The 26,402-nt window shown below is 40.7% G+C and overlaps 1 protein-coding gene across 2 annotated transcripts in view; it reads left to right on the top strand.

Moving 5' to 3' along the window:
- Nucleotides 1-26,402, top strand: part of CREB5 (cAMP responsive element binding protein 5) — a 442,951-nt gene that overhangs the window by 48,298 nt on the left and 368,251 nt on the right. The window contains exon 1 of one of the 2 annotated variants that reach the window (XM_025291254.3): nucleotides 14,543-14,666. The exons of the other annotated variant lie outside the window; for it this stretch is intronic. Coding sequence (XP_025147039.1) covers nucleotides 14,601-14,666 — 66 coding nt within the window. The 5' untranslated portion in view covers nucleotides 14,543-14,600. Of the gene's footprint in view, nucleotides 1-14,542; nucleotides 14,667-26,402 lie in introns of those variants that run through there. 2 annotated transcript variants of the gene reach the window in all.

Genomic DNA, 26,402 nt, shown 5'->3' with positions numbered 1-26,402 from the left:
CCTTCTCATCTGTGTTGGCTGTGCTGCCTCTTCCTGTTAGCATCTATGGGTACCATACCTCCACCTGAGCTTAATAAGCTGTACCACTGTTTATGTCATGACATAAGACATAATTGGGTTACCAATCATGATTGGTCTACCTGTAGCTCTACCCTTCCCTTATTACTATGACATTTCTCAGTATCTGGGTCTCAGGGTCCCAAGTCCCACTAGAGTGTTTATTATTCTTAGGGTATGCTATTAAGTGGGCTTTCCAGTTGGCTTAGTGGTAAAGAATCCGCCTACCAATGACACAGGAGATGGGAGTTTGATCCCTGGACCAGGAAGATCCCTGGAGGAGGGCATAGCAACCCATGCCAATATTCTTGCCTGGAGAGTCCCATGGACAGAGGAGCCTGATGATTTATGGTCCGTGGGGTTGCAAAGGGTTGGATAAGACTGAAACAACTTTGCACATACTGTGCATGCTATTAAGCACCTAAAATTCCTTTCTAAATGACTGAGATGCTAGTAGGCCAATGCTGTTTTAGAATTTGAAATAGCTGATATGCCATTTCCACAGTATATCTTCATCACATGGAGAATCTGGCCAATTATAATGGAATGTGCTTTAATTAACATAGCCATAGTCAGCCATGGAGGGTTGTGTGTACTGATACCTACTTCCCCTTCCCTTTCTGTCATGGATACTGAAGGGATAACCTTAATGTGGTTTTGGCACACCACCTCAATTGTCTTTAAATAAGGCTCCCTTATAATTCTGCAGTGGCATCTGATCACCCCCTTAATGTACATTAAGGCAGTGCTTCTTTCACCTTCGGTTCTCATAATCAGATGATGAACAAAAGCTTTAAACGTAGCATTTGGCAGAAGTGGGGTAGGAGGTAAAGCTGCACATGAAGCCTGTTCAAGTCATCAGTTACATGTGTTGAGGCATTAAAACTGTTCACTTATTAGTAGTCATATGTCAATCCCAAGACATATTTTGCCATGCAAAATATGGAACACTGTAGGCTAAACTCCACAGAACTGTAGAGACGGACAAGACTGAGAGTGCTTACTGTCTGGGAACGAATCAGGCTAACAGACAGCATATCAGAATGACTTGGAAGTAGACCAAGCGGGGAGAGGGGATAGACATTTTTTTTAATGGGGACACTTGAATCAAGTCTTGAAAGTAGTACAAGATTTTGATAAAGAAAGGAGAAAGGGTGCTGAGACTGAGAGGGTGCTGCTGGCTTAACATGAGAAAAATACTATTTGTAAATTAATTGCTAAAATTTTGTGATTGACCCAGGTAGCAGCAAGATTTTCAGGATGGCAGATATGTAGGATTTATGCAACTCTGACCCTGGCAGGGGATAAAAGTTGGGGACAACTTTGGACAGCAAAGTGCCTTCACCAACCTGCCAAGAAGCATAGATTGAATTTGGGGGCTTTGATGCTTCAGATGGGCACTGAGGAGGGGGCAAACACACTAAAACCAGAATTCTAGGAAGATCGCCCTTGTGCAGTGTGAAGGAGGGATTAGAGAGGTAAGGAGCAGGAAAGAAATGGTTAATGGGCTACTTAATAGCTCTGGCCAAGATGATGTGAGCAGAAGGTCTATGTGTGCTCATGGCAGATACAAGTGGAGAACAGCTTGCATTTGCCTTCTCAGTAATGTTGGAGGAATGACTGGTACCTTTATTTCTTTTCTTACTGTGTGAGACGTATTACTGACCTGGTCAACTTTTCACCTCTAAGTCTCACTGAGCCCAGACCACAGAGGGGATGATCAAATTTTTTTTTTCTGTGCTCTCACTGGTGCTGGGAAGAGAAGGTGATATAATCTGTTAGTGTGAAATCACAAATGGAATTCAGATTATTCTTAGGCAGGCTGCTGACTTAATGTTTCTAAGCAATAGCTAGAGTTTACATCCTCATCTTGAGAGGGAAAAAAAATGTTCCCTCTGAAGCATGTACTAAAGAGAAAGGCTGAGAGGATTGATTTTTTTTCCCCCAAAGAATCCATAAATATTTACATAAGTGCAAGTTACAAATCTGTGGCTTGGAGATTATCGAATTTCACTGCTTTTACACTCACAGCATATAAATTTCCAGCAGGCATTTGCTGGTTGTGGATGTTGGGTCTTTGGAGAATTGTCTCCTAGTTTGTTTCCTTTGCTCTTGGAAAAGACATCTCTCATGTGCTGTTTTTAATACTGTCACTTATGGGTATGGATTGGTCACTGGCAGCCATGTGACAATGGTCCTTGGCTGAGGGGGCTTCACCGTGATGGACTGCCTGCCGGTGGGAGCATTGTACCCTGAGCCAAAGTGCGGCTTTTAAAGATCCTTTTGGTAACGTAATCATTCTGTCCAGAAGAGAGCCCTAGATGGTGGTATAGTTCCAAAGTCTTTATGGACTTCTTAGGTAAATGAAAAAACCTCTGAAGATCATGTCCCTTTAGCAGAGAGACACATCAGCAAGTCTTCATTAAATATGACTGTTGCATCCACCATTTTGCATGTGGACAGACATCAGCAATTTTATTTTTTTATTCTTTTTACAGAATTGGGCCTGAGGCATGCTCTTTTCTTGTTTGGCTGGGCAGAACAATCGCTGCCCAGTAAAACTTGTCACTAAGATTCTGAATAGATTTTGGACTAGCCTACTAATCCCAGGGGTCTAAATCTGTATATGCCAAATAGCATATTTCTTCAATATACCAAGGACAAGGTCCTCGCCTGTGTCCTGCCTGTGACAGACAGGTAATACACATTTGTGGAATTGGGGAGTACTTGACCTGAAAGTAGTTCACATCTGTCTTCTTTCAAAATCATTTTAACATTTGTTTTTAAATTTGAGAAGGTGCTGCACAAAAAGTAAACAAATGAATTTAAAATTCCTTCCAGTGGACCGTGCCAGGGTGCCAGAAGAACTTAAGTCTGTAAAAGATGGGCTTTTAGACAGAGAAACAAAGGGGCCATTTCTGTCTTATGTGGAGACTCAGCTGAATACAGCTCGGTCACTTGCAAAAGTGAGATTGGTGATAGGTGGGCTTAGAACTGGGTTTACTGCCAGCCTCAGAACAAACTCTCTGGTCAGCCTGCCTGATTAAAGGTTTATCCTAGTGTCCACGGCAGTAACTGGTGTGGTCCTGATGAGAGCTTTGTAATGGGAACCCAACAGAGGGGATGAGGTTTCTCAGCAAGCAGACAGACTGAGATCACAGAATGAATGGTGCCTTTGGATTCTGTGATTCTCAGATTCTGTGCCTTTGGACAGGACTCCAGGCCTGGAAGGGGGACTTAGAAGAGCATGGTCAGACCCTTGCCTCTAGTCACTTGACTGGAAGATGGAACCAATATGGAACCCTTGAGAAGAAATCTAAAGTTGGGAGTCTTGCTCTCTGGGCATATAGAAGCCCAGGTTTTTAACTGGGGTATAAGATTAGGACACATTAGCAGTGAGGCAAATAATTCATGTCTTAAATTCAGGCAATCACTCCTTAAAGAACCCCTCCATGAGATCAGGCTTAGCTTTGGGTCTTGGAGGAAGGCCTGAGACTGTGTCTCATTCATTGTATATCTTCTTGTGTCTAGCAAGATGCCTGACAGTGTAGTTACTCACTAAGTAATGGATAGCAATGTGAGTGGCCTGGGTGGTGTTTTGAGAATGTTAAAAAGCAATGAAAGCTTATCTAAAGTTGAATTTAAGTTTATAGTAACATTAAAAAAAAAATCCTTTAACTAATATTGAGGTTATAACCCACTCCAGTATTCTTGCCTAGAGAATCCCAGGGACAGAGGAGCCTGTTGGTCTGCCATCTATGGGGTCACACAGAGTTGGACACAACTGAAGCGACTTAGGAAAAAAAAAAACAACACACAAAATAGGCAGAAAAGAAATGGCTATGTCAAGACCAGGGTCCTGAACTTTCGAAGCTATGTATTCTGGTGAAAAAAAAAAAAAACAAAACAAAATGAAACATGGGCTGTGGTTTCAGATAGATCTGGGTTTGAATCTGAAGTTTGCTAAATACTAATTATGTGATCATGGCCAATAACTTCACCTCTCTGAGCCCAACTTAATCACCAGTAAAATATGGATACTATTTCATTCCTGGAAGGGGTGTTGCAGGAATATAATGTTTTAATATAAGTTTAATACTTAGGTGGTGCCTGAGACCTAGTGGGCCATGGGAATGGCAATTACCACATGAAGTGCCAAAAGAACTAACTGAGAGGGAGGGAGGCAAAAGGCTTTTAATGCCTTGCTCTGGGATTTGATGACCCCGATGGGCCTCATCCTGTGCTCTCTGAGTGATGCTATTCTTGCTGATGTAATGGGCTGGGTCAATGTCGTGGAGATCTGATGACAGAACACCCACACCCTGTCACCCTCCGTGCCAAGACGGACCGTACTTGTTGGAGCTGACCCCTCCACAGGAACCAGGCTTTACTCATGTCCTCTTGGAAAATTCAGCCTGTTGCTGTGGAGTGGTCATGTTCTTAGCAAGGGAGCACCTCCCAACCACTTCTGCAAACCCCAGCGCTCTCATCCTTCACCCAGACATCCAGGTTCCTGTTTCATCAGGCAGAATTCATTTACATCTTGACCATTCTTTCTTCTGATTTGGAGGAGTGAGAGCACAGGAAGTGAAAATCAGGAAAAGAGGCCCTTTTTTCCCTATTGCCTGGACCCTCAGAAAAGTGAGACTAGGCTGCTGGATCGGAGTCATGTAGCTCTGATGTTTCTCATGGTGAGGTTTTAGGTTCTGGAATTGCATCATCATGAGATGCATGAAATCCCATCTTCTACACTTTGCCCCCACCAAAGTCCCTTGTTTTTCTTCCAGGTGAAGCAGAAGGCAGGCAGGATACACATTTAGGGGCTGACTCATTCTGCTGAAAATGTGACCATGCTCTGTGCATGTGGAAAGGTGGGCCGACACACTGGAAATTGTGGAGTCCAACTTGGGTTTGTGCCGCCCTCGCCTTTGGCAGTGACTTTGCCCTAGTCAAGTACAGTTGTCATTGTCTAACGTTTACTATCTAGTATTACATAGTAAACATAATGTTTACTGTGTTCCTAGCATGGAACAGACGCTTCATATATGTTATCTTGTTTAATCCTCACTACAAATCTTATAAAGTATGTGTCATTATCCTCATTTTATACATGAGGCTCAGAGAAGTTGTGGAGAAGGCGATGGCACCCCACTCCAGTACTCTTGCCTGGAAAATCCCAAGGACAGAGGAGCCTGGTGGGCTGCAGTCCATGGGGTCTCGAAGAGTTGGACACGACTGAGCGACTTCCCTTTCACTTTTCACTTTCATGCATTGGAGAAGGAAATGGCAACCCACTCCAGTGTTCTTGCCTAGAGAATCCCAGGGATGGGGGCGCCTGGTGGGCTGCCGTCTATGGGGTCACACAGAATTGGACATGACTGAAATGACTTAGCAGCAGCAGCAGCAGCAGAGAAGTTGATGAGCGGCATGAATAGAACTTTGAAACCAATGATTTTCCTCCAGCTGCGGTTCCTGCCACTGTCATTGTGTCTTCTACAGACCTTGCCCTTATCAGACCTCACCATCTGCCCCTTACAACTGCCACACTGCATTCATTTATGAAGACGTTTGATGTCTCTATAAAGTAATTTGTCCTGCTTACTTCACAAAATTGCCTGAGGAATTAGAATTGAGGAACTGCTGAGGAAAAAAAAAATTGGAAAAGAACTAAGTCCTTTACAAATGTAAGGAAACCCACTAATATAATGTTGTTTTTTAAAATTAATTAATTAATTTTTCTGCCATGAATATTAGTTGCAGCACACAGGATCTTTGTGGCATCACGAAGGATCTTTCTTTGCTGTGCTCAGACTCTCTAGTTGTGGCATGTGGGCATAGTTGCTCCGTGGCATGTAGGAGCTTAGTTCCTCAGCCAGGAATTGAACCCACGTGCCCTGCATTCCAAGGCAAACTCTTAAACCCTGGACCATCAGGGAAGTACCACTAATATGAAATTTTATATAAAGGAAATGAAAGTTGGCAGAAATAGCAGAGATAAATAAAAACAGATAAAAGAGAAACAGTTAAAAAGGAAAACTTTACATATGAATATATATGTGCTTGTATAGATATCTATTTGCTTCACGTGTGTTACAAACCAACGAAGTCCATGCAGGTGCAATTATTACCCATAATTTAGAGATGAGGAAACTGAGGCACAGAGAGGTTCAGTATATTGCACAAGGTCACATTCCTGGTAAGCAGCAGACCTGGTCAGCAACAGTCTAACTCAGAAGCCTGCAGTTTTAACTCTGATTATTTGATGTTCTGCCTTCCAGTGGCTCTCACAGTGGTGAGGGCAAGGGGCGAGAAAACCCATGACAGGGTCTCCTAGCTGATTTTTCAGATGTGGTGTCTATCATGGAGGTGGTGACAGCTAAGGTGATTTTTAAAGGACTCTTGGGAATTGGCAATAAGTAAGACAGGAGGGTTAAGAAGAACAACACCAGGCAGAACCTTCTTAAGGAGCCTGTAGTTTACCCTAGAGGACAATGAAGGGTGGTGTGTAGGGGAGGACCATGTTCAGCTTTGAGTTTTAGAAATATTTTTCTGCCATGAATGTTAGTTGCAGCACACAGGATCTTTGTGGCATCACGAAGGATCTTTCTTTGCTGTGCTCAGACTCTCTAGTTGTGGCATGTGGGCATAGTTGCTCCATGGCATGTAGGAGCTTATGGCCATATGGCAGGATGGGATGATGAGAGGGAATGAAGGTTGTGGAGTCGGACAGACTCCACTGTCAATACCTGTCTGAGTCTTGATTTTCTTATCTTAAAAACAAAGAATAGTGACAAGATGTATTTAGGAAGGTTACCCTGAGGATGAAATGAGAGCTGTTTTGCACAGTAAGTGCTTCATAGAGGCCAGCAGTGCATACTATGAGCGGCTCCAAGAAAACAGTTAAGGAAGAACATGGTTTACCTGGGATGGTGGCCATGGAAATGGAGAGGAGTGGACAGGTTTAAGAGAAGTCGAATTGAGAAGATTTGACCATTAATCAGAGGGGGCTTCCCTGGTGGCTTCATGGGGTTGCAAAGAGTCGGACATGACTGAGTGACTTTCAGTTTCCCTAGTGGCTCAGTGGTAAAGAACCTACCTGCAGTGCAGGAGATGCAGGAAATGTAGGTTCTGTCGCTGAGTCAGGAAGATTACCCGGAGGAGGAAATGCAACCCACTCTAGTATTCTTGTCCAGAGAATCCCATGGACAGAGGAACCTGGTGGGACACAGTCCATGGGGTCGCAAAGAGCCAGATACGACTGGGTGACTGACACTGACCATTGATCCGATGTCATGGTTTAGAGAGGAGAGAAAGAGAGAGCTGTGAGAAGAGAGGTGTAGTAGAAAAAGGAGAAGAAAGCATGGAAATGGAAGGAGTGGGGGAAGGGGTATCAAAGAGATGTAGAGCCTGTAAAAATACCCAGTGTTAATCAAAGATGTAATCACAGGAGGAGATAGAAAAAGGAAATACTCCAGCGAGAAAGAACACTTGTGATTTGATGAGGGAAAAATCCACTTATTCATTCAACCCTTGTTTGTTTATGCAGTACCTTTTATACTAGACATCAATCAACAATGCAAGATAGTCTGATTATTGCATTTTTTGGATGGGTGTTTGTTTTAGCTTTGGTGGTCTTTAAATGTTCATACTTTGAGTTTAGAGTAGAAAATGAGTGATACTTTCCTACATAAATACCTTTTTGTAGTCACAATTTTCCATGAACTCATCATGGTTAGAGTTTAGTAATTAGTGTGTGTTTTTGGAATAGTGGAGTGTGTATATTTCATGTGGGCTGATGACTGACAGATGAGGCCACTCTAGAATTTTCTGTGACACCTCCATTTCCATGTCATTGTAACACTTTCCCGACAGATGACTTGTAAAATGGTTCATTGTGATTGAATGCGTAGACTTTTTCATTTAAATAAATAAAAAAAGCAGAAATTTCTTACGTCAGAATGTATCCTGATTTTCGGAAGATATGGACCTTATAGCCTTTTGAGCTTAACTTGTAAATCCATTGCCAGTTTTCAAATTGAACCCACTTTTAGACTTTAAAATGTATATAAAACAGCTTTATTGAGATATAATTCACATATTATAAAACCCCCCCTTTTAAAGTATATAGTTTAGTGTTTTTTTTAATATATTCACAGACTTGTGTAACCATCACACTGTCTAATTTTAGAACATTTCATCACTGTAAAAAGAAACCCTGTGTCCATTAGCAGTCACTGCATGTTACTCCCTACCTCCCAGCTCCTGGCAACCATGAATCTACTTTCTCTCAATATGGGATTTGCCTGTTCCGGATATTTCATGTAAATGGAATCATACAATATGTGGCCTTTTGTGTCTGGGTTCTTTGACTTAGTATATTTTTAAGGTTCATTTATGTTGTAGCATGTATCAGTACTTTCTTCCTTTTTTATGGCCACATAATATTTAAACATGAGAATAGACAACGTTTTGTTTATCCAGTCATTAGCTGATAGACGTTTAGATAGTTTTCACTTTGTAGTTATTACCAAGAATGCTGCTGTGAACGTTCATGTACAAGCATACAAGCTTCTGTGTGGACATATATTTTCATTTCTCTTAGGTGTAGACCCAAGAGTGGAACTGCTAAATCATATGGTAACTCTATGTTTAACGTTTTTGGAAACTAGCAAACTATTTTCCAAAGTAGCTGCCTCATTTTATAGTCCCACTGCCAGTGTATGGGGGTTTGCAGTCTTTCTACCTTACCAACACTTGTTTGTGTCTTTTTAATTTTAGCTATGCTAGTGGGTATGATGTGATTTCTCACTCTGCTTTTGATTTGCATTTTCCTAGTGACAAATGATATTGAACATTTTTTCATGTGTTTTTGCTTCATTTGGATATCTTCTTTTTTTTAATATAGATTTATTTATTTTAATTGGAGGCTAATTACTTTACAATATTGTATTGGTTTTGCCATACATCAACATGAATCTGCCATGGAGAAATGCATATTCATATCACTTGTCCTCTTTCTAATTGGTTTATCAGTCTTTTTATTGTTGCGTTCTAAGAGTTCTTTATTTATTTTGGATACTTGACCCTTATTGAGAATATGACTTGCAAATGTCTTCTCCCATTGTACGGGTTGTGTTCACTTTCTTGATGGTGTCCTTTGAAACACAAAAGTTGTAAATTTTGACAAAGTCCAGTGTATTTTCTGTTTTGTTGCTTATGCTTTTGGTGTCATATCTAAAAATTTATTGTCTAATTTAAGGTCATGAAGATCTATATCTATGTTTTCTTGTCAGTTTTATAGTTTTAGTTCTTATATTCAGTTTTATGATCCATTTTGAGTTAATTTTTGTATATGGTGTGAAGTAGGAGTCCAAACTTATTGTTTCCCATGTGAATATCCAGTTGTCCTAGTACCTTTTGTTGAAAAGATTTCTTTCTCTATTGAATGTTTTTGATATCCTTCCTGAAAAGCAACTAGCCATAAAAGTAATGGTTTATTTCTAAACTCTTTGTTTCATTGATCTGTGTGTCTTGATTACAGCTGCTTTGTAGTAAGTTCTGAAATTAGGATGCGTGAATCCTTCAACTTTGTTCTTCTTTTTTCAAGATTGTTTTGGCTACACTGGGTTTCTTGAATTTCCATATGAATTTAAGGATCAACTTGTCAATATTGGCAAAAAAGGCATCTGGGATCATGACTAGGATTGCATTGAATCTGAAGATGAACTTGCCATTTAACATATTTGCAATTCATAAACTTGAAATATCTTTCCATATATTTATTTATCCTTTAATTTCTTTCAATGGTATATTGATGTTTTTAGTATACTCATCTTGTACCTCTTGTTAAATTTATCACCATTTTATTATTTTGATGCTATTGTAAGTTATATTGTTTTCTTAATTTTATTTTCTGATCAGAGCGTATAGAAATACAAATGAGTTTTATATATTGACTTGTATCATACAAACTTGTTGAACATGTTTATTAGTTCTAATAGGCTTTTTAAATTGACGGGTTCCTTAATATTTTCTGTATACAAGATTATGTCATCTGTGATTAGAGATCATTTTATTCCTTTCTTTCAAATCTGGATGACTTCAATTTTGCTTTCTTGCCTAAATATCCTGGCTAGACCTCTAGTGAAATAGAAGTGATAAGATCTTATATCATTCTTTTCTTCTTGATCCTGGGGTAAAATCTTTAATCTTTCACCATCACCTATGATATCAGCTGTGGGGTTTTGGGAGTAAATTTCCTTTATCATGTTGAGGAAGTCACCCTCTATTCCTAAGTTTTTGAATGTTTTATCTTGGAAGAGTTGGATTTTGTCAAATGCTTTTTCTTTGTCTATGGATATAATCATTTTTTTTTCTGTTTATTCTGTTTATTTGATGTTATTGTGATTGATTTTCAGAAGATAAACTAACTTTGCATTCCAGATAAATTCCACTTGGTCATGATATATAATACTTCTATATGCTGCTAGATTTGATTGACTTGCATTTTGTTGAGGATTTTTGCATCTATATAAGAAATATTGGTGCATTTTCCCCCCTTCTTGTGATGTCCTTGTCTGTTTTGGTATCAGGATAATAATAGCTTCATAGAATAAGTTGGAGAATGTCCCTTTTTCTTTATTTTTCTGGAAGACTTTGAGAAGAGCTGGTGTTAGTTCTTGAAACATTTGGTAGAATTGACCACTGCATCCATGTAGGCTTGAGCTTTTCTTTGTGGACGGTTTCTGTTTGTTTGTTAAATGATCAATTTAGTCTCTTTATTTGTTGTAGGTTTATTCCGATTTTCTATTTTCTCTTGAGTCATCTTTGGTAGTTTGAGTTTTTCTAGGAATTTGTCCATTTCATCTAGGTTATCTAACTTGTTCACATACAGTTTTTTATAACACATGTACTTTTGTTTCAATTTATTATGAAAAAATTATACTTTTTGAAAATAGGAGCTTCTATAACACATATCTATGTAGCTCTGGACACAGGCCTGTGATAATAACTATTATAGAGTGCTTACTATGTGCTGAATAGTTTGCTAACTACTTTATATTTGTACTTTCATGTGCTACAACAACATTTTGAGATAGGTAGTATGTTATCTGGAAATGGAGGCTCACATTGGTTGTGCAATTGGTATGTAGTGGGACTAGTAACTGTACCCAGATAACCTGGACACTTGGAGCAGAATTCTTTAGAAAGAGGTACTGAGTCCCATCCAAGTGTTAGCTTGGGAGAAGAGGTATTTCAAAGTCACCTCTTCGTATAGAATGTCTTAAGGTCCCAAGGACAGGATGCTGAGTGGAGAGATGTCATGACTCCTGAAGTTTCAGGAGACTGTGGTAGGTACTGCAGAGGTAGAGAGTAGGACAGGAGGATGCTTTGAATTTACCCAGATTATTCTCTACAGTCTGCTTTAAGCTTAGGTCTCAGGGTTATGCTAGGAGCATGGAATGGGGATACAGCACAGGGGATGCAGCTTGATCCAGGGCAGAGGGTGCTGGAAAGGTGCTTGATATAGTTTCTCCAGCTTCCAAGGTAAGAGCGCAACTTCCTCCCCATCTTTGGAAACACCCCATAGGGCCTAGAGCTTTCTAGAGTAATACTTGTATAATTGTATCATAAATGTATTTTCAGGAGCCACTGGCGTGTAATTCCCCCAAGGGAAGAAACACTGGCAAATTGGTTGCTCTGCTCTGTTGTAAGAATAGCCTAAAAATAAGGGGCAGCGGGCCCGAATTCAAGTCCTAGCTTTGCTTTTCACTCATGGTGTGACCTTAGTCATATTACTTTCCCTCTCTAAATCTCAGTTTCATCATCTGCAAAATGAGAAAAAAAAATACATCTCATAAATCATTCGAAGTTCCAAATTAAATTAATGTATGGAAAGTGGCTTTGTAAACTGTTAAACCTTACAAAAGTTAACGAATGGCTCTTTTTCTCCCCCATATGGAAAAAGCCACTGAATGAATAATCTCTTACTTGAGTGTCCATTTATGTCAGCCTGCTGAGGTCATACGGTGTGGCTTTGAAGTGGAGAAAGTGTGACTGTCAGGTTTTAAAAAGGAAGCAGAGAGACTGTATTTCTCTTGCCTCTCTGCAAGGTAGCAAGCACAGCTGTAAAGGCAATGATTTCACAGAACCTGCAGCACCTTCCTGGGGCAGAAACAGTCAAAATAAGGACAACTGAGAAACCAGACTTGGACAAGTTGGAGAAATGAAATAAAAACAGACCTGGAGGGCATAAAAAGCACCTTCATTTATAAAAAGCATTCTTAAAATAAATAGATTCTTATGTTTCTTTTGTGGTTTTTCTAGAAAATTCCATCTAGTTATTACCTGATCACTTTTATCCTAAGTGTGTGACTGAAAAACGAAAGCTCTGACGTTTTTAGCCTGATACTTTGTAAAAATTGAGAATGACGATGTTTCTCAAGATAATGTCATATCTAGTATCTGTTATGGCTACTATGATTCACCGATGATTTTGGGAAAGTTTCAATCAGGCTTGAAAGAAAAATGCAGTTCATGTGGAGGAAAGACGGTTGGTATTGGGGTTGGCAGATGATACGTTTGTGTTTGGTTCCTGGTCCCTTTGTCCTAGCTGGGTCCTTGGAGCAGTTATTTTCCTCAGATTTTCTCATCTGTAAAGTAGGGAGAATAAAATACTTTTTCAGTAGGGTTGTGATGAAGACTAAATAAACAGCAATAAATCTTTGTTGCCTTCCCTGCCTTCTTTTTTTGATTTAGCTTTTTGTATTGTAAGACCAACATCACTTACTGAGAAAACATTTCCAAACCAGTTTTTCTCTCTCATTCTAAATGTGTCTCAAGCGTCTGACTTTTCTTCGTCTGGGATTCTGAGAGCTGCCCTTACAGGGTGGTCAAACAGCATCTCTCTGGTCTATTCACTTCTCCAGAGAATTCTGAAATCCTCTGAGTCTCTAGGTCAAGGCCTTGCAAATCTGGGCTCTGATCTAGGAGAATTCATGGTCACGGTAGTTCTAGGCATGAGAACATGATTAAGCAGTCCTCAGACAGAGACTGCTGTATCTGCTGGGGTTGCCGTGGGAACAGATGGCACTCTCTGGGGGATAATGAAAGGAATTGTACTGAGGGGACTACTTCACGGCTGTGGGCAGTCTACCAGGGAACCTGGAGGGGCCAGGGGGCTAAGGGAAGAACCCACGAAGGAGGCCTTGGCTCTGGGAAGGGGCTGCCTGCCATATGTGGAGAACACCGTCACTGCCACCCGAACCCCAGAAGAGAGGCAGCACTGTTAAGTGGACCCTTGACTCCTCTCCAGGTCCTCCCTTCAGTTAAGGAGATTTGGGGGCAATTGGCAAAGGGTGGCCTCCTAGGACACGGGGTGGGGGGCACAGAGAATGGATCTTGAGGGGGAGAGAAAGAGAAGAACCATCTTCTCAGTGAGGGAGGGTCCTTAGGGCTGATGCTGACATTATGCAGATTTACTCCAGTCCTGAAACCACGGGCAAGGGTAGCACACACAAGTACAACCTTTTATCCCACCCACCCCCCCTTTTTTTTCCTGTCCTTTTACACATCTAGAAAGGAAAAGATTTAATACTACCCAGATTTGAATCTGAGAAATCCTGTCTTCTGCTTCCTTGCATTCTTGGCCACAACGCTGGCAGTACATAGCTCAGATACAGCGCCTGTTTTCAAGACCTCTTTGAGGATTTATGAAAATGGGTTATTGCTCCTGGTAACACTTGTAATTCTTTATTTTCCTTCTGTAGACAGATGAGGAATTTCTCTTGTGGGCTGATATGAAGTGTATAGAAGTCACCCTAGATCGCATCAGCAGCCTACCCATCAGCCAGAATTTCCCACATTGCCAACTTTTTGGGGCCACTGTGTTGAAGTTACTGCAGGGGTTCCTTAGGATTGATGGCAGAGAAAAGCTGTTCATGGTCAGGCTGCATCCTAGGAAAGAGGTTGGATTAAAGCAGGGACATCTTAAAGGCCAGCAGCACAAGCAACTTGGAGCTGTTTGGTCCTTCTAAGAGAAGTAGGGAGTGGCAGGCAGTCTTGATTGGTTTGAAGATATTTGAAACTCTGCCATGTTAAAAAAAAGATTATACTTCAGGATGGGCCCCTGGGATGGGATAACTTGCAGTTACTGGGAGATGGGGTTTTGTTCCCTAGGATGAGGAAGCCCTTAAACCATGAGAGCATATGAAGATTGGCGGGTAACCTTATGTGGTCATTGCATGCTTCTGCAAGGAACAGTTCAATTCAAAGGTCAGTACTCAAGAAGCTGTGACAGAGAGTAGATCTGGGCATAGAGCCTGGGAACAGAGTGAGACAGTGTCCAGTGCCCTGAACAGAAGTCATGAGTGTCTGAGCAGCAGAGCTTACCATAGAATAGACATGAGGTTCGGAACTGCTGTGGCTGATAAGCTATGGGCACGGGCTGCTAAGCTCATTTCTGGGATGGATTTTATTTGTCTCAGGTTGCTTCAGAGGCCTGAATTGAGACCTGTGTGCTGACGCTGCTCAACATTTTAAAGATGGTGTCTAATCCTTCATGGGGGCGTGGTCCCCATCACTGCAGGTCCTCCATCTGCATCTGGTTGGTGAGTTCTTTGGACTGTTGTTAGATAGAATCAAGCATGACTTGTGTAGTCAGACAAGATAAGCTTGATCTCATTAGATGAGGATGAGAGCAAGCTTTGATTGGGTCTCGGATTAGAGACAAGGAGAATGGGGTCTTACTTGTCTGAGGCAAGGGCAGATCTGCCTAATCAGTCTGTAATTTATTAGGCTTCCAGTAAAAATTGGGTTTGATATGTAATGAATGACCTGAGGGGCTTTCCAGGTGGCTCAGTGGTAAAGAATCTGCCTGCCAATGACACGGGAGACACGGGTTTGATCCCTGGGTCAGGAAGAGTCCCTGAGGAAGGAAATGGCAACTCCCTCCAGTATTCTTGCCTGGAGAATCCCATGGACAGAAGAGACTGGTGGGATACAGTCCATGGGGTTGAAAATAGTCAGACATGACTTAGCGACTAAGCGCGCACACACCAACAACCTGAGTCCCCTCTGTGCATGCGGTGTGACTACATACATTAACAAAAACACATGGAGGTTTACTGAATTCTGTTCTACACTGGAGGAATAACAAAAAGAATGAAGACAAAGAAAATTCTCATTGGAGAAATTAACTTAGGCAATTAAGTTGGCTGGGTAGTCCTGAAATTATAGCTTGTGTTTAATATATGGAAACAAATAAAAGATTAGGACTTTGATTTTTTCCTTGTCACATAAACATAACAAGTTTATACATGAATAAAAATTAATGTCTGTGCCAATGAGTGATACTAAAATGCCATGCTATTCTTGCTTGTTATTTTTGTCACCATAAAATAGACCATATTTACATGATTATGTAACCATATGCTTTTCAGAAGTTTTAGATTTAGATTTCATAATAGTAATGAGAACTGGCAGTTACATAGCATTTACCATGTGCCAGGCACTGTTCCAAATTGTTTACATATGTTAACTCCTTTAATCCTCATATACTCTTATATCCATATAAGGAAAGTGCCATTATTATAAAATATGAGGAAATTGAGGCACAGAGAGGTTAAGTGACTTATCTAAGGTCATGCAGATAATTAATGAAAGAAAATATTTGAACCCAAATACTCTTGAACACTACAGAGTACTATGGAGCTGTGATTTATTAAGTACTTTGGAAGGACTGATGCTGAAGCTGAAACTCCAGTCCTTTGGCCACCTCATGCGAAGAGTTGACTCATTGGAAAAGACTCTGATGCTGGAAGGGATTGGGGGCAGGAGGAGAAGGGGACGACAGAGGATGAGATGGCTGGATGGCATCACTGACTCGATGGACGTGAGTCTCAGTGAACTCCAGGAGTTGGTGATGGACAGGGAGGCCTGGCGTGTTGCGATTCATGGGGTCGCAAAGAGTCGGACACAACTGAGCGACTGAACTGAACTGAACTGATCTGCCTCATTCAGTCTTTACCACAGTGCTGTATGAAAAGAATTGTTTTGTTCATCTAACAAGTTAATAAACCCTAAAATTTAGGGATGCTTAGAAATTTGCTGAAGATGGAACTTACCTGCAAAAGTCAAGGTAAATTCATGGACTCTTAAGAGTTTTATTCATGAACTTTCAATGGATAAATTTTCTTTACATTTGAAATAAGCAAATCTGTAAAAATGAAACCAAACCAAAATAAATCTGACCTATTGAGAAACTAAAATTATATGATACACTTTATCTTAATGAAAATGGTCTTTTCTAAAAATTTATTTTTATTGAGGTTTACGTTGATTTATAATACTACATAAATTTCAAGTGTGCACCATATATATTTCTACTTCTATATATGCTCTAGCATGCTTACCACCAAATGTTTAGTTTTCATCTGTTACCATTCAGTTGACCCTCTTTACCCCTTTTGCTCTACCTCTGCCCCTTCCCCTCTGGTAACAACTACTCTTTTCTCAGTATCTGTGTGCTTGTTTTTGCTTGGTTTGTGTTTGTTTATTTTATTTATTTATTTTGTATTCTATATATCAGTGCAATCTTACAGTATTTGTCTTTCTGTACCTGACTTATTCCAGTTAGGATAAAGCCCTCAAGGTCCATCCATGTTGTTGCAAATGGCAAGGTATCATCTTTTATGACTGAGTGTATTCCATTTTGTGTGTATGCATATTGTACGCATATATATCACTAGGTATGTGTATGTAAAATCTATATATTTATCTATCTCACATCTTCATTCATTCATTCACTGACACTTAGGTTGTTTCCTTATGTTAGCTATTGTAAATAATGCTTCAATGAGCATAGGGGTGCGTATATCTTTTTGAATTAGTGTTTTCATATTCTTTGGGTAAGTACCCAGAAGTGGAGTTTTTGAATGATATGGTAGTTCTTAAGTTTTTGAGGAATCTCCACACTATTTTCCATAGTGGCTGTACTAATTTACCTTCCCACCAACAGTGTGTAAAGGTTCCATTTTCTCCACATCCTTGCCAACCCTTGTATTTCTTGCCCTTTTGGTAATAGTCATTCTATCAGGTATGGGGTGGTAACTCATTGTGGTTTTGATTTGCATTTCCCTAATAATTAATGGTGTTAAACATCTTTTCATGTGCCTATTGGTCATTTGTATGTCTTCTTTGGAAAAATATCTTTTCATCTCTGACAGTTTTTAATTGGGTTGTTTTTTGTTGTTCAGTTGTATGAGGTCATAATCTATTTTGAATATTTATTAATAAAACCTTATCTGATATGTGATTTTCAAATATCTTCTCCCATTCAGTAGGTTGTCTTTTCATTTTGTTGATAGTTCCCTTTGCTGTGCAGATGCTTTTTAGTTTTATGTAGCCCCACTTGTTATTTTTGCTTCAGAAATGTTCTTTCAGTCCACCTTTTTCTCTATCACATCGCCCTCTTTATCTCTTTCAATGAACTTTCCAAAATGTGCAGTTGTTTTTCTTGGTCACTTACTCGATTTGTGTGCTGGTGGTTTTCCCTTACTTTCTGTGGTGTTTGCTTACTTTCTTTTTTATTCTCCGTGAGAACCAGGACCTCATCTATCTCCTTTCCTACTCTTTCCCTCATGCTCACCTACTGATGTCTTCCAGAGACATTTGCTGGAAGACTGACAAGTCTTCTGAAGGCAGACAGAGAATATAAGGGAAGAAAGTGACCTTTCAGCCCCCTTAAAACCTGAACCCTGCACTGAGCTTGGATGAGTGAGATCTGTGCTCAAAGCAACCAGCCCCAGGACAGGAATCTGAGGTCAGCATATTAGTGAAGACACAGGCCACTGTCCACCATTAGGAAAGGCCTCGAGCCCGGCTTATTTGGCCAGATGTTCTTGGGAGTGTCTCATTGTCACCTTTGGGTCCTTGACCCTGGCCTGTGACTTTGTACTTTGAAGATTTCTGATGAGTGCTGTGGGGTGTGCCTTAAAGTGGCTTGTGTGCACTGTGGAATTTGGCTCCCGAAAGCCTCATTTTAGGGCTTCCCTAGTGACTCAGCTGGTAAAGAACCCCCTTGTCAATGCAGGAGACATAAGAGATACGAGTTCGATCTTGGGTTGGGACGACCCCCTACAGGAGGGAATGGCTACCCACTCCAGTATTCTTGCCTGTGAAATCCCAGGGACAGAAGAGCCTGGAGGGCTATAATCCATGGGGTCCACCCAATCCATGGGGTCACCAAGAGTCAGACACGACTGAGTAACTAACACTTTGCTTTCAGTCTCATTTTTAAGGGATTATCTGAAGCCTGGTTTTGTTGTTTGTTTTGCTTTCCTTTTCTTATCTTAGTTCACTGAATTGCCTGGTTCAGGGGACATCAAGACACCAGCTTGACTCACTGTCCAGCACTGACATGGAGCAATTTCTCTCATTCTGAGAGAAATCTCAGAAGTCTGCTGGGTTATGAGGCGCTGGGGGATGAGGCTCTGTGGAGAGAAGCTCTCTCGTCTGCTACTCCTTTTTAAGCTTTCTTTGTGTATTATTAGCAGGAGAAGCCTTGCAGTGATAGCTTAGATGTGAGTACTGGTCTGGGTAAGAAAGCTTGAGAATCAGTGAGCTTGGACTTTGGGTGCTTGCTCGTGAATCCTGACCTCAGTTTCCGCGGGTGTTGACGGGTAACTATTGGTTTCCAGTGAGAGAGGGGGAGCCTTAATCTCACCATGTGTGGGATGTGCCCCGTGGGGCCGTGTTTTGTAGGCAGTGAAGTTAAGGCTTGCCCAGAAAAATAACATGTTTTCCTTGCCTGGTGCTTGAGGTGTTTGCCCGGTGACTGGCTGATTGGCGGTTAGGGAAGAAAGGAGACATTGGTTAACTTGGGTGTCCGGAAGATTTGTGTGTGTGTGTTTGTGTAAGTGGCTGTTTCTTTGGAAACAGTAGAGGACAGATGAAGAAATAACAAAGATATTACTACTTTAAACTTGTGTTCGAGTTCCTTGAAGCATCTTACCAACATTAGCTTGATGTCATTATTTAAATAATCCCGTCACTTCAAGAGTACCAGAAATCTTTTGATGTGGGTGTCATAAAGGTGGATAGGAAAACTGAAGATTTTGGAAATTACTGAGAATTTTGCCATCCTAATTCCTATTCGAACAGCTTTATCTGGTTGTATTCCCTACAGAGGCACTTAGTGGAGAAGATAAATCAAAGCTGTATCTCACCAAGGTTTTCTTTCAGCCTTGATGTAAAATGCTTTTCTGAGATTAAAAATGGTTGACCACTTAGGATGTGGTGGTACATGGAAGAGATATTTTCATTAAATAAAATTCTCACTACTCTCAAGCATTAAAATTAAAAAAAAAAAACCTCAAAATTTTTCAGTCTTTCCATACATACTGACCTTTCTGCCAGTATGAGGCTGGAGCCAGTTGGAGGGCCAGTGATCTGCTTTCAGGGACAGAGGTCTAATCATCTTGAACAACCCAGTGTCCTGGGTTAGGAAGTGTTGCTATTATTGAGGTGTCATCTCCCCATTTTCCCAAGTGGTTGAATTGACCAGATTTTTGATTTGTGCTGTGACTTTTTTTTCCCCCACAGCTGACTCTTGCTGCCTTATTCAAAGTTCAGTTCAGTTCAGTCACTCAGTCGTGTCTGACTCTTTGCGACCCCATGGACTGCAGCACACCAGGATTCCCTGTCATCAACGCCCAAAGCTTGCTCAAACTCATGTCCATAGAGTCAGTGATGCCATCCAACCATCTCATCCTCTGTCGTCCCCTTCTCCCTCTGCCTTCAATCTTTCCCAGCATCAGGGTCTTTTCCAATGAGTCAGTTCTTCGCATCAGGTGGCCAAAGTATTGGAGTTTCAGCTTCAGCATCAGTCCTTCCAATGAATATTCAGGACTGATTTCCTTTAGGATTGACTGGTTGGATCTCTTTGCCATCCAAAATATTTTTATTAAATATTACCTGGGATATTTTGGGAATTAAAAAAGAGAGAGAGAAGAAAGAAAAAATAAGAAGAGCAAGAACAAGAATAGGCAATAAGATGATGAAGGAAAATATAATTTGCTGAAGAAAATTTAATGATAAAAGGAGGGTTTGATTTCTTCTTTGGTAGCCCAAGTGGAGAGCACATGTAAACATTGTCATAATCTGTATTACTCTTATTTTTTTAAAGACTTTATTTTAGCACATATATAAACATATATATATAATTAATATTATCAAAATTTGTGTCTGTTTTACATCAACTGCATTTTTTAACCTTTTGACCCCCTTTACTCTTTAGTCTTATATTAATATTTTTAGTCTGTATTAGTCTGATTTCTGATGACTCCAGGTGAGCCTAAAAGCACCCACTGATAAGAAGACACTGAGTTTCTCAGTTTATCCCAAGTGCCTTCCAGATTCCACTCTTTTCCCGCCATGAGAATGACTGGAGTCTGGATGGTAAGGACAGCGTGGCCAGGCTCTAGTGGTGGGCTTGCCTAGCAAGGAGCTTTCCCTTCATGTCTGTGTTCGGGAGCAGTACCCCAGGAAGGTAAACAAATTCATCTGGCTCTCTAGCTCCGGCTCCTCCAAGCCCAGGCTGAGGTATATGATGCTCCCTGGCTTGCTCAGCCAGCAATAGCCAAGTTTATCCTAGGGTCAAGTGACCCATTACCCAAGCTTATAGGTCAGCTGGCATGTCAGAGAGCTGGGGTTTGAACACCAACCAGACTCCACAGCATTTCTTGACATTGCATCTCAATTAGAAGACCAAGAAAGTAAATCGACTTGGGAGCCTACAACTAAAAAGCTGATAGATAGTTAAGGCTTGGCTTGGTAGTTGCTAGGTTATCCGAGAAGCATAGATGGTTGGGATCTCTTTGACGATCATCCCCTCCAACATCTTTTAGAATCCTTCATCTCTCTGCACATGCTGTCAAGTGTAGCTATAACTCTTTGCACCATCCATTACTTCAGCAGTTCCATGTGCTTACTACAAGGTGACTGAGAAAAACAGTAGCCAACATTTCATAGCACTTTACAGTTTATGTAGTGCTTTTGAAATATCATCCATTTGATCACCTCAATATCCCCAGAGGCACTTGATGCCGATATTATCTATAGTCCCCTTTTTACTGAGAAAAGTAATGTTCAGAGAAGTTAAGTAATTTTCCCGGGATCACACAGCTAATAAGCAAGGGAACTGAGATTCAATTATTGATTTCCTAACATTAAATCTGGTCCCCTGGCCACAGTGTTAGGCTTATGGTAAATAATGTAGTCTTGAAAAAAAAAACGTTGGAAGTTAATCTCACAGTTGTGTCTGACTCTTTGTGATTCCATGGACTGTAGCCTGCTTGACTTCTCTGTTCATGGAATTCTCCAGGCAAGAGAGTATTGGAGTGGGTTGCCATTTCCTTCTCCAGGGGATCTTCCCAACCCAGGGATTGAACCCAGGTCTCCTGCATTGCAAGCAGATTCCTTACCAACTGAGCCACCAGGGAAGCCCAATGTAGTCTTACTTAGCAGAATTAAAAGCAAAATAAAGCCCAAATTAAAACAAACAAAAAACCCTTACTTCTAGTACAATTAAAAGATTGCTTCAAGGTGTATGTGTGTGCTTTTATGTGTATATTTGTTCCTTGAATTGATATCTTATCAAGAGGAATGTTTAGCTATAGTTGATATAGTTAATGAAATAGCCATGCTTTCTCACAGCCTCTGACCTCTCATAGCATAAATTTGCTAAAACTAATTTATGGCCTTTAAAATTCTGCCTTCCTCTATAGGCATCTGTACACGCGTCCCCTCCCTACTGTATGGTCGCTGCTCCAAGGGCAGGGGCTCTTTTTGTGGAGCCTTCTTGTTCTTAGCATGGAGCTTAGTGCTTGCTAGGTGCCTAGTAACTGTGCAAGGAAAGAATGAATGAATGAGACCAGTGTCCTTGGTTTCTGATCCTGTCCCACTGCTTGCCGAAGTTGAATCACTTTGGAACGAGTTCAGGGTGACAGGTAATGAATCACTGTCCACACGCCACTTTCCCTGAAGCCTGGTGAACAAAGCCTTATGATGGTTCTAGAATTGGATCGTTGAAGATCTGGAGTTCACCCATGGGCTTCTCCTTCCTCTTTACCAAGCCTTTCAATGGAAATGTCTGACGGGCCCCCTCTAGGTTCCTTCTGGATGCCACTTGCACCCTGCCTCCCTTCCCTCTCCCTCTCCAAAGAGTCGAGGTTCAGGGTGTTTCCCAGGACCTGACCTCCACCCCCTGAGCGGAGAGCCCACAGTCAAGCTGGGGGGAAGGTCCCAGGTTTGAGAGAGCAGGGGCATTAAAAAAAAAAAGTCCTTTTCCTTTCCTGTGCCGATTTGGAGTGTTGACTGAAAAATAGAGCTGTTGTCTAGGGGTGAGCCCTGGGGAGAGAGGGAGTTGGCCCCTCTTTGTTAATGGCTCGGACCTTTTGATGAATTGGAGTCTGGTACAGTGTAACCTCTCGTGGGTGGTGGTTCAAGGAAAAGGCTTTTTTTTTTTTTTTTTTTCCGTGTCGTTTTTTCCAGGTTGTTGCAGTGGGTTTATAGGCTTCAGTGAGTGGCTCTTTTGTTTAATAGGAAGTTGAGAAAGACATGAAGGACTTTTCTAGTCTGTGGAAATGACTTACTGATTCTCAGAAATACATCTGATTTCTGCACTTTTAAAATACAAGCTTAATGATCCATAACTGTGGTGAACTTATGCTGTGAGCCAGACCTGACTTTTCTTCTTCTGCCTCCTTGGAGCTCAGTGGCCTCCTTGGGGTTATGTTTAGGGCTCGGCCTCAGTTTTGAGGCTTGAGCTAGTTTATGGAGATGAAATAATCTCTGTAATATGTGTGTGAGTATATATATATATCTATACACACACACATACACACTCTAGCTTATCAGTAAGTAAACTTAGACCAAAAGAGAAAAAAAATTATGTGTATGTGTTTATTTATATATGTATGTATTTGTATGTATGTGTGTATATATATATACACACATATATATGTGTATATATATACGCACACACACACACATATATATATATATATATGAAAAAAAGTGAAAGTCGCTCAGTTGTATCTGACTCTTTGCGACCCCATGGACTATATAGCCCACCAGGCTCCTCTGTCCATGGAATTCTCTAGGCAAGAATACTGGAGTGGGTAGCTGTTCCCTTCTTCAAGGGATCTTCCTGACCCAGGGATGGAACCCAGGTCTCTCTCATTGCAGGCAGATTCATCTAAGTCACGAGGGGATATGCATCAATGAACATGTTTTTGGCCTATTAATAAGTATTGAAGTTGGTTAGGAGGCCAGTGTTCCCCTAGTATGTATTCTATGAGCTGATGACTGATGATAACTAGTAACATGAAAACAATTTAGAAGCTTAAGACACTCTCTACTTAAAAGGAAAAGAAAATCAAAACCAAACAAAACATGGTCTTTTTGATGACACTGTCCTCAGCAATAATATAAAATAAACAAGGCAATTATCAAGAGTGAAAGGGCATCTGAACAAGAGCCATCTCCACCTTGGCCAAGGCTGTTTTTGCTACTGTTGAGTCAGTACTGCTTAGAATAATGTGGTAAATGGATGGGAGAGTGGGGCTGTAGGTAACTAAGCGAGGTAATTCACTTAAAAAGTCTCCTCTAGCTTACTCATCTGTCTGCTCTGGATTGAACCTGAAAGCGTATGCTTATGCTTAGTTAAATTTTGGCAAAAGTCCCCAGTCCTCCTTCACACTGAGAGGGAATGATAATTTCACATACTTTTTTGAATATTCATAATGTTTTTATTGGCATAGAATCTAGCCTCATCCTAAGCTTAACTCAGCCTACGTTTTCCAGAGCTGTTTGCAAAGTATAAAGAGGTGGGTATGCGTCTAGTCTCTTATTTTCATTTCCTCTGTTCTATGTTGACTTTGTTTTTATTGTCTCCCTCTTACTATTTTCTTATCTTATCTGCTTTTTACCTCTAAACCAGAGAGCAGTAGGACTCATATAATGATTTACTCTTGCAAAAGCTGCACTATCAGCTATTGGGTCAGGAAACTTTCTTGGTGCACAGGGCTACCCATTCTGCACATCACAGACTGTTTTGTATCCCTGACCCCCACCTATTAAATGATACTGGGGTGACCCCCAGAAACAGCAGCAATTAGAACTTGGCTTCGCATGTTTACAAGTCCTCTTGCTGGGCCATGCAAGAAAATTATGCCTTCTCTAGGAAGACAGATGAGAATGTGTCTTTTGCCTGTATTTAGAGAGGGAACTTTATTAGAATGATGACAAACTCTTCAGATGCCTAAAGATTTTTGCCATAATGTGGCCTTTAAGTGACCTGCTAGTCCTGTCAAATGTTGATATGCTTGACATTTGACACATAGACTGGTTTGAGTCTGAATCAAGTCTTCTGAGTGTATTTTTACCTTGTATTTAACTGACACAGTGAGATGGGGTAGGCTCTGAACATAACTGCTGGCTATTTTAGGTAGGACTTGGGAATGCATTGCTTTATTCTAGAGTCAAGGAAAAAAAGCATTCAGTTTGATACCATAACTCTCAAATGTCTTTTCCTAGTAAGTCAGCAATGGTAATCATAAGATTTGATACTCAGATGAAATAGGCCTTGCAGAAAGCAGATAGGTCTGGTGTGATCAGTGCTGTATTTCATACACAGTGTCACATTCTGTAGCCCTGATTCATGCACAAGAAGGAAACTTCTCAGATGTTTTGATAAAGAATACTTCAGCCCATGCATTAGATGGACCAAGCATATATTGTTGCTGGAGATGTAAGGATACTTATATAGAATAAAGATATAAAGAAAACAGTTCTAGCCAATAAAAATCATTTGAATCTGTGAAAAGCAAGCCAAGACTAGAGAGCTGTGATTTTTCAGAATATTTTAAAATAATCATTTTAAATGAAAACAGTTTAAAAACCACATACACTCAAAATGTCTGAAAAATTACCCAGAGACAGAGTAATCCCATTTGGGAATGGGTTACAATTTTAAAGTCAGATTTTACTGTAGTAGAGCAAGAAAGGAAAAGAAAGAACTTTTCCTTTCTACTGCTAACTTTTTCTTGAATTTCTAAAGGCAAGTTACTTTGGACCAGAATGAAGAATATACCCAGTTTTGCATTTAATTTCTTTACTATCATAGTTTGTCCTCAGAGTTTCATAGGGCAATTATTTTATTTTTTAGGGCAATTATTTTAAATCGCAGGGGAAGACTCTTTGGGAAGGTACAGATGACAAGGTCAGCTGAACCCTCAATCACCTCTTGTTGCAGTTTATTTTTCTTCTATTCTCATCAGTTTGTTCATATTGGGAGTAGGGAAAAAGGAAGACTTTGGTTTTCAGCCTGCCTTTGGATGTTGGGTTCAGTCTCAGAAACAAAGCAGGTGATTTGGTTACATTCAGTATTTCCTTCAAAACCTGAGAATCTCTAAGCTAGTGTTTAGTTAACCACCTGCATGTCAAATAAACTTTTCATCAAAATGGGGTGTGTCCTGCCAAAAATGTATTGTGCTAGTTGAGAGCAGGAAGAGGAACAGGGACTTAGATATACGGCCTTGGGCACAGACACACACCCTGCGGAGACGAACACCTCTAAGGCCCCACACTGTTGCTTAGCAAGTATGTTCTGAACTTCTGAACCCATAGGTAGGAAAGCTATGAGACAGGACTGTGTGAAACATAAGTGGAAATTAGCCGGTAACTTTGAAAAGAGCTCATATCCAAAGAAACATATGGAAAACTTAAGAAAAAAAGAGGAATCTAACATATGAAAACCCAATCCCACTGGAATGTTTTCTCATACACAGTATAAATGCCACATAAATAAAACCACAAACCTCTGCTAAAGTACACGAGAGGACGCGAGTCCCCAGCTCTCTCTCCTGTGAGGACCAGGTTGGAAGGCCCCGTGAGTTTCTAGAGACAAAAGCTGTAAATAAATCCTCCTCCTGGAAACTGTGGGCTTGGTTCGAAAGGAGCTTTGGACAGTCCCTTCAGAGTGATGCAGCCTGTGAAACAACACTAAAGAGGTCTGTGATTCAGGCTGTGGGACTCGGAACTTTTGAGATACCAGTGGATGGTGGAAATCTTTTAAGGACAATGATATTCTGGTTGGAATGGGATGGCTGCAAGTGGTATGTATAGAGCTGAGGACTCCTGGGGATATAAACAGCCCAACAACACACCCCATTGTCACCAACTTCTGTTGAAATTTTTGCTTAGAAGGTAGAGTCCCAACCTTGGTCTTCTTCCCTGTGTAAATCTCTGGTTTGAAAACTCTGCAGCATTCAAGGCGTTTCAAG

Source organism: Bubalus bubalis, chromosome 8, assembly GCF_019923935.1.
Source record: "Bubalus bubalis isolate 160015118507 breed Murrah chromosome 8, NDDB_SH_1, whole genome shotgun sequence".
Taxonomy (NCBI): Eukaryota; Metazoa; Chordata; class Mammalia; order Artiodactyla; family Bovidae; genus Bubalus; species Bubalus bubalis.
Note: the sequence above shows the minus strand (reverse complement) of the source record. Positions and strands in the feature narration are given on the sequence as shown.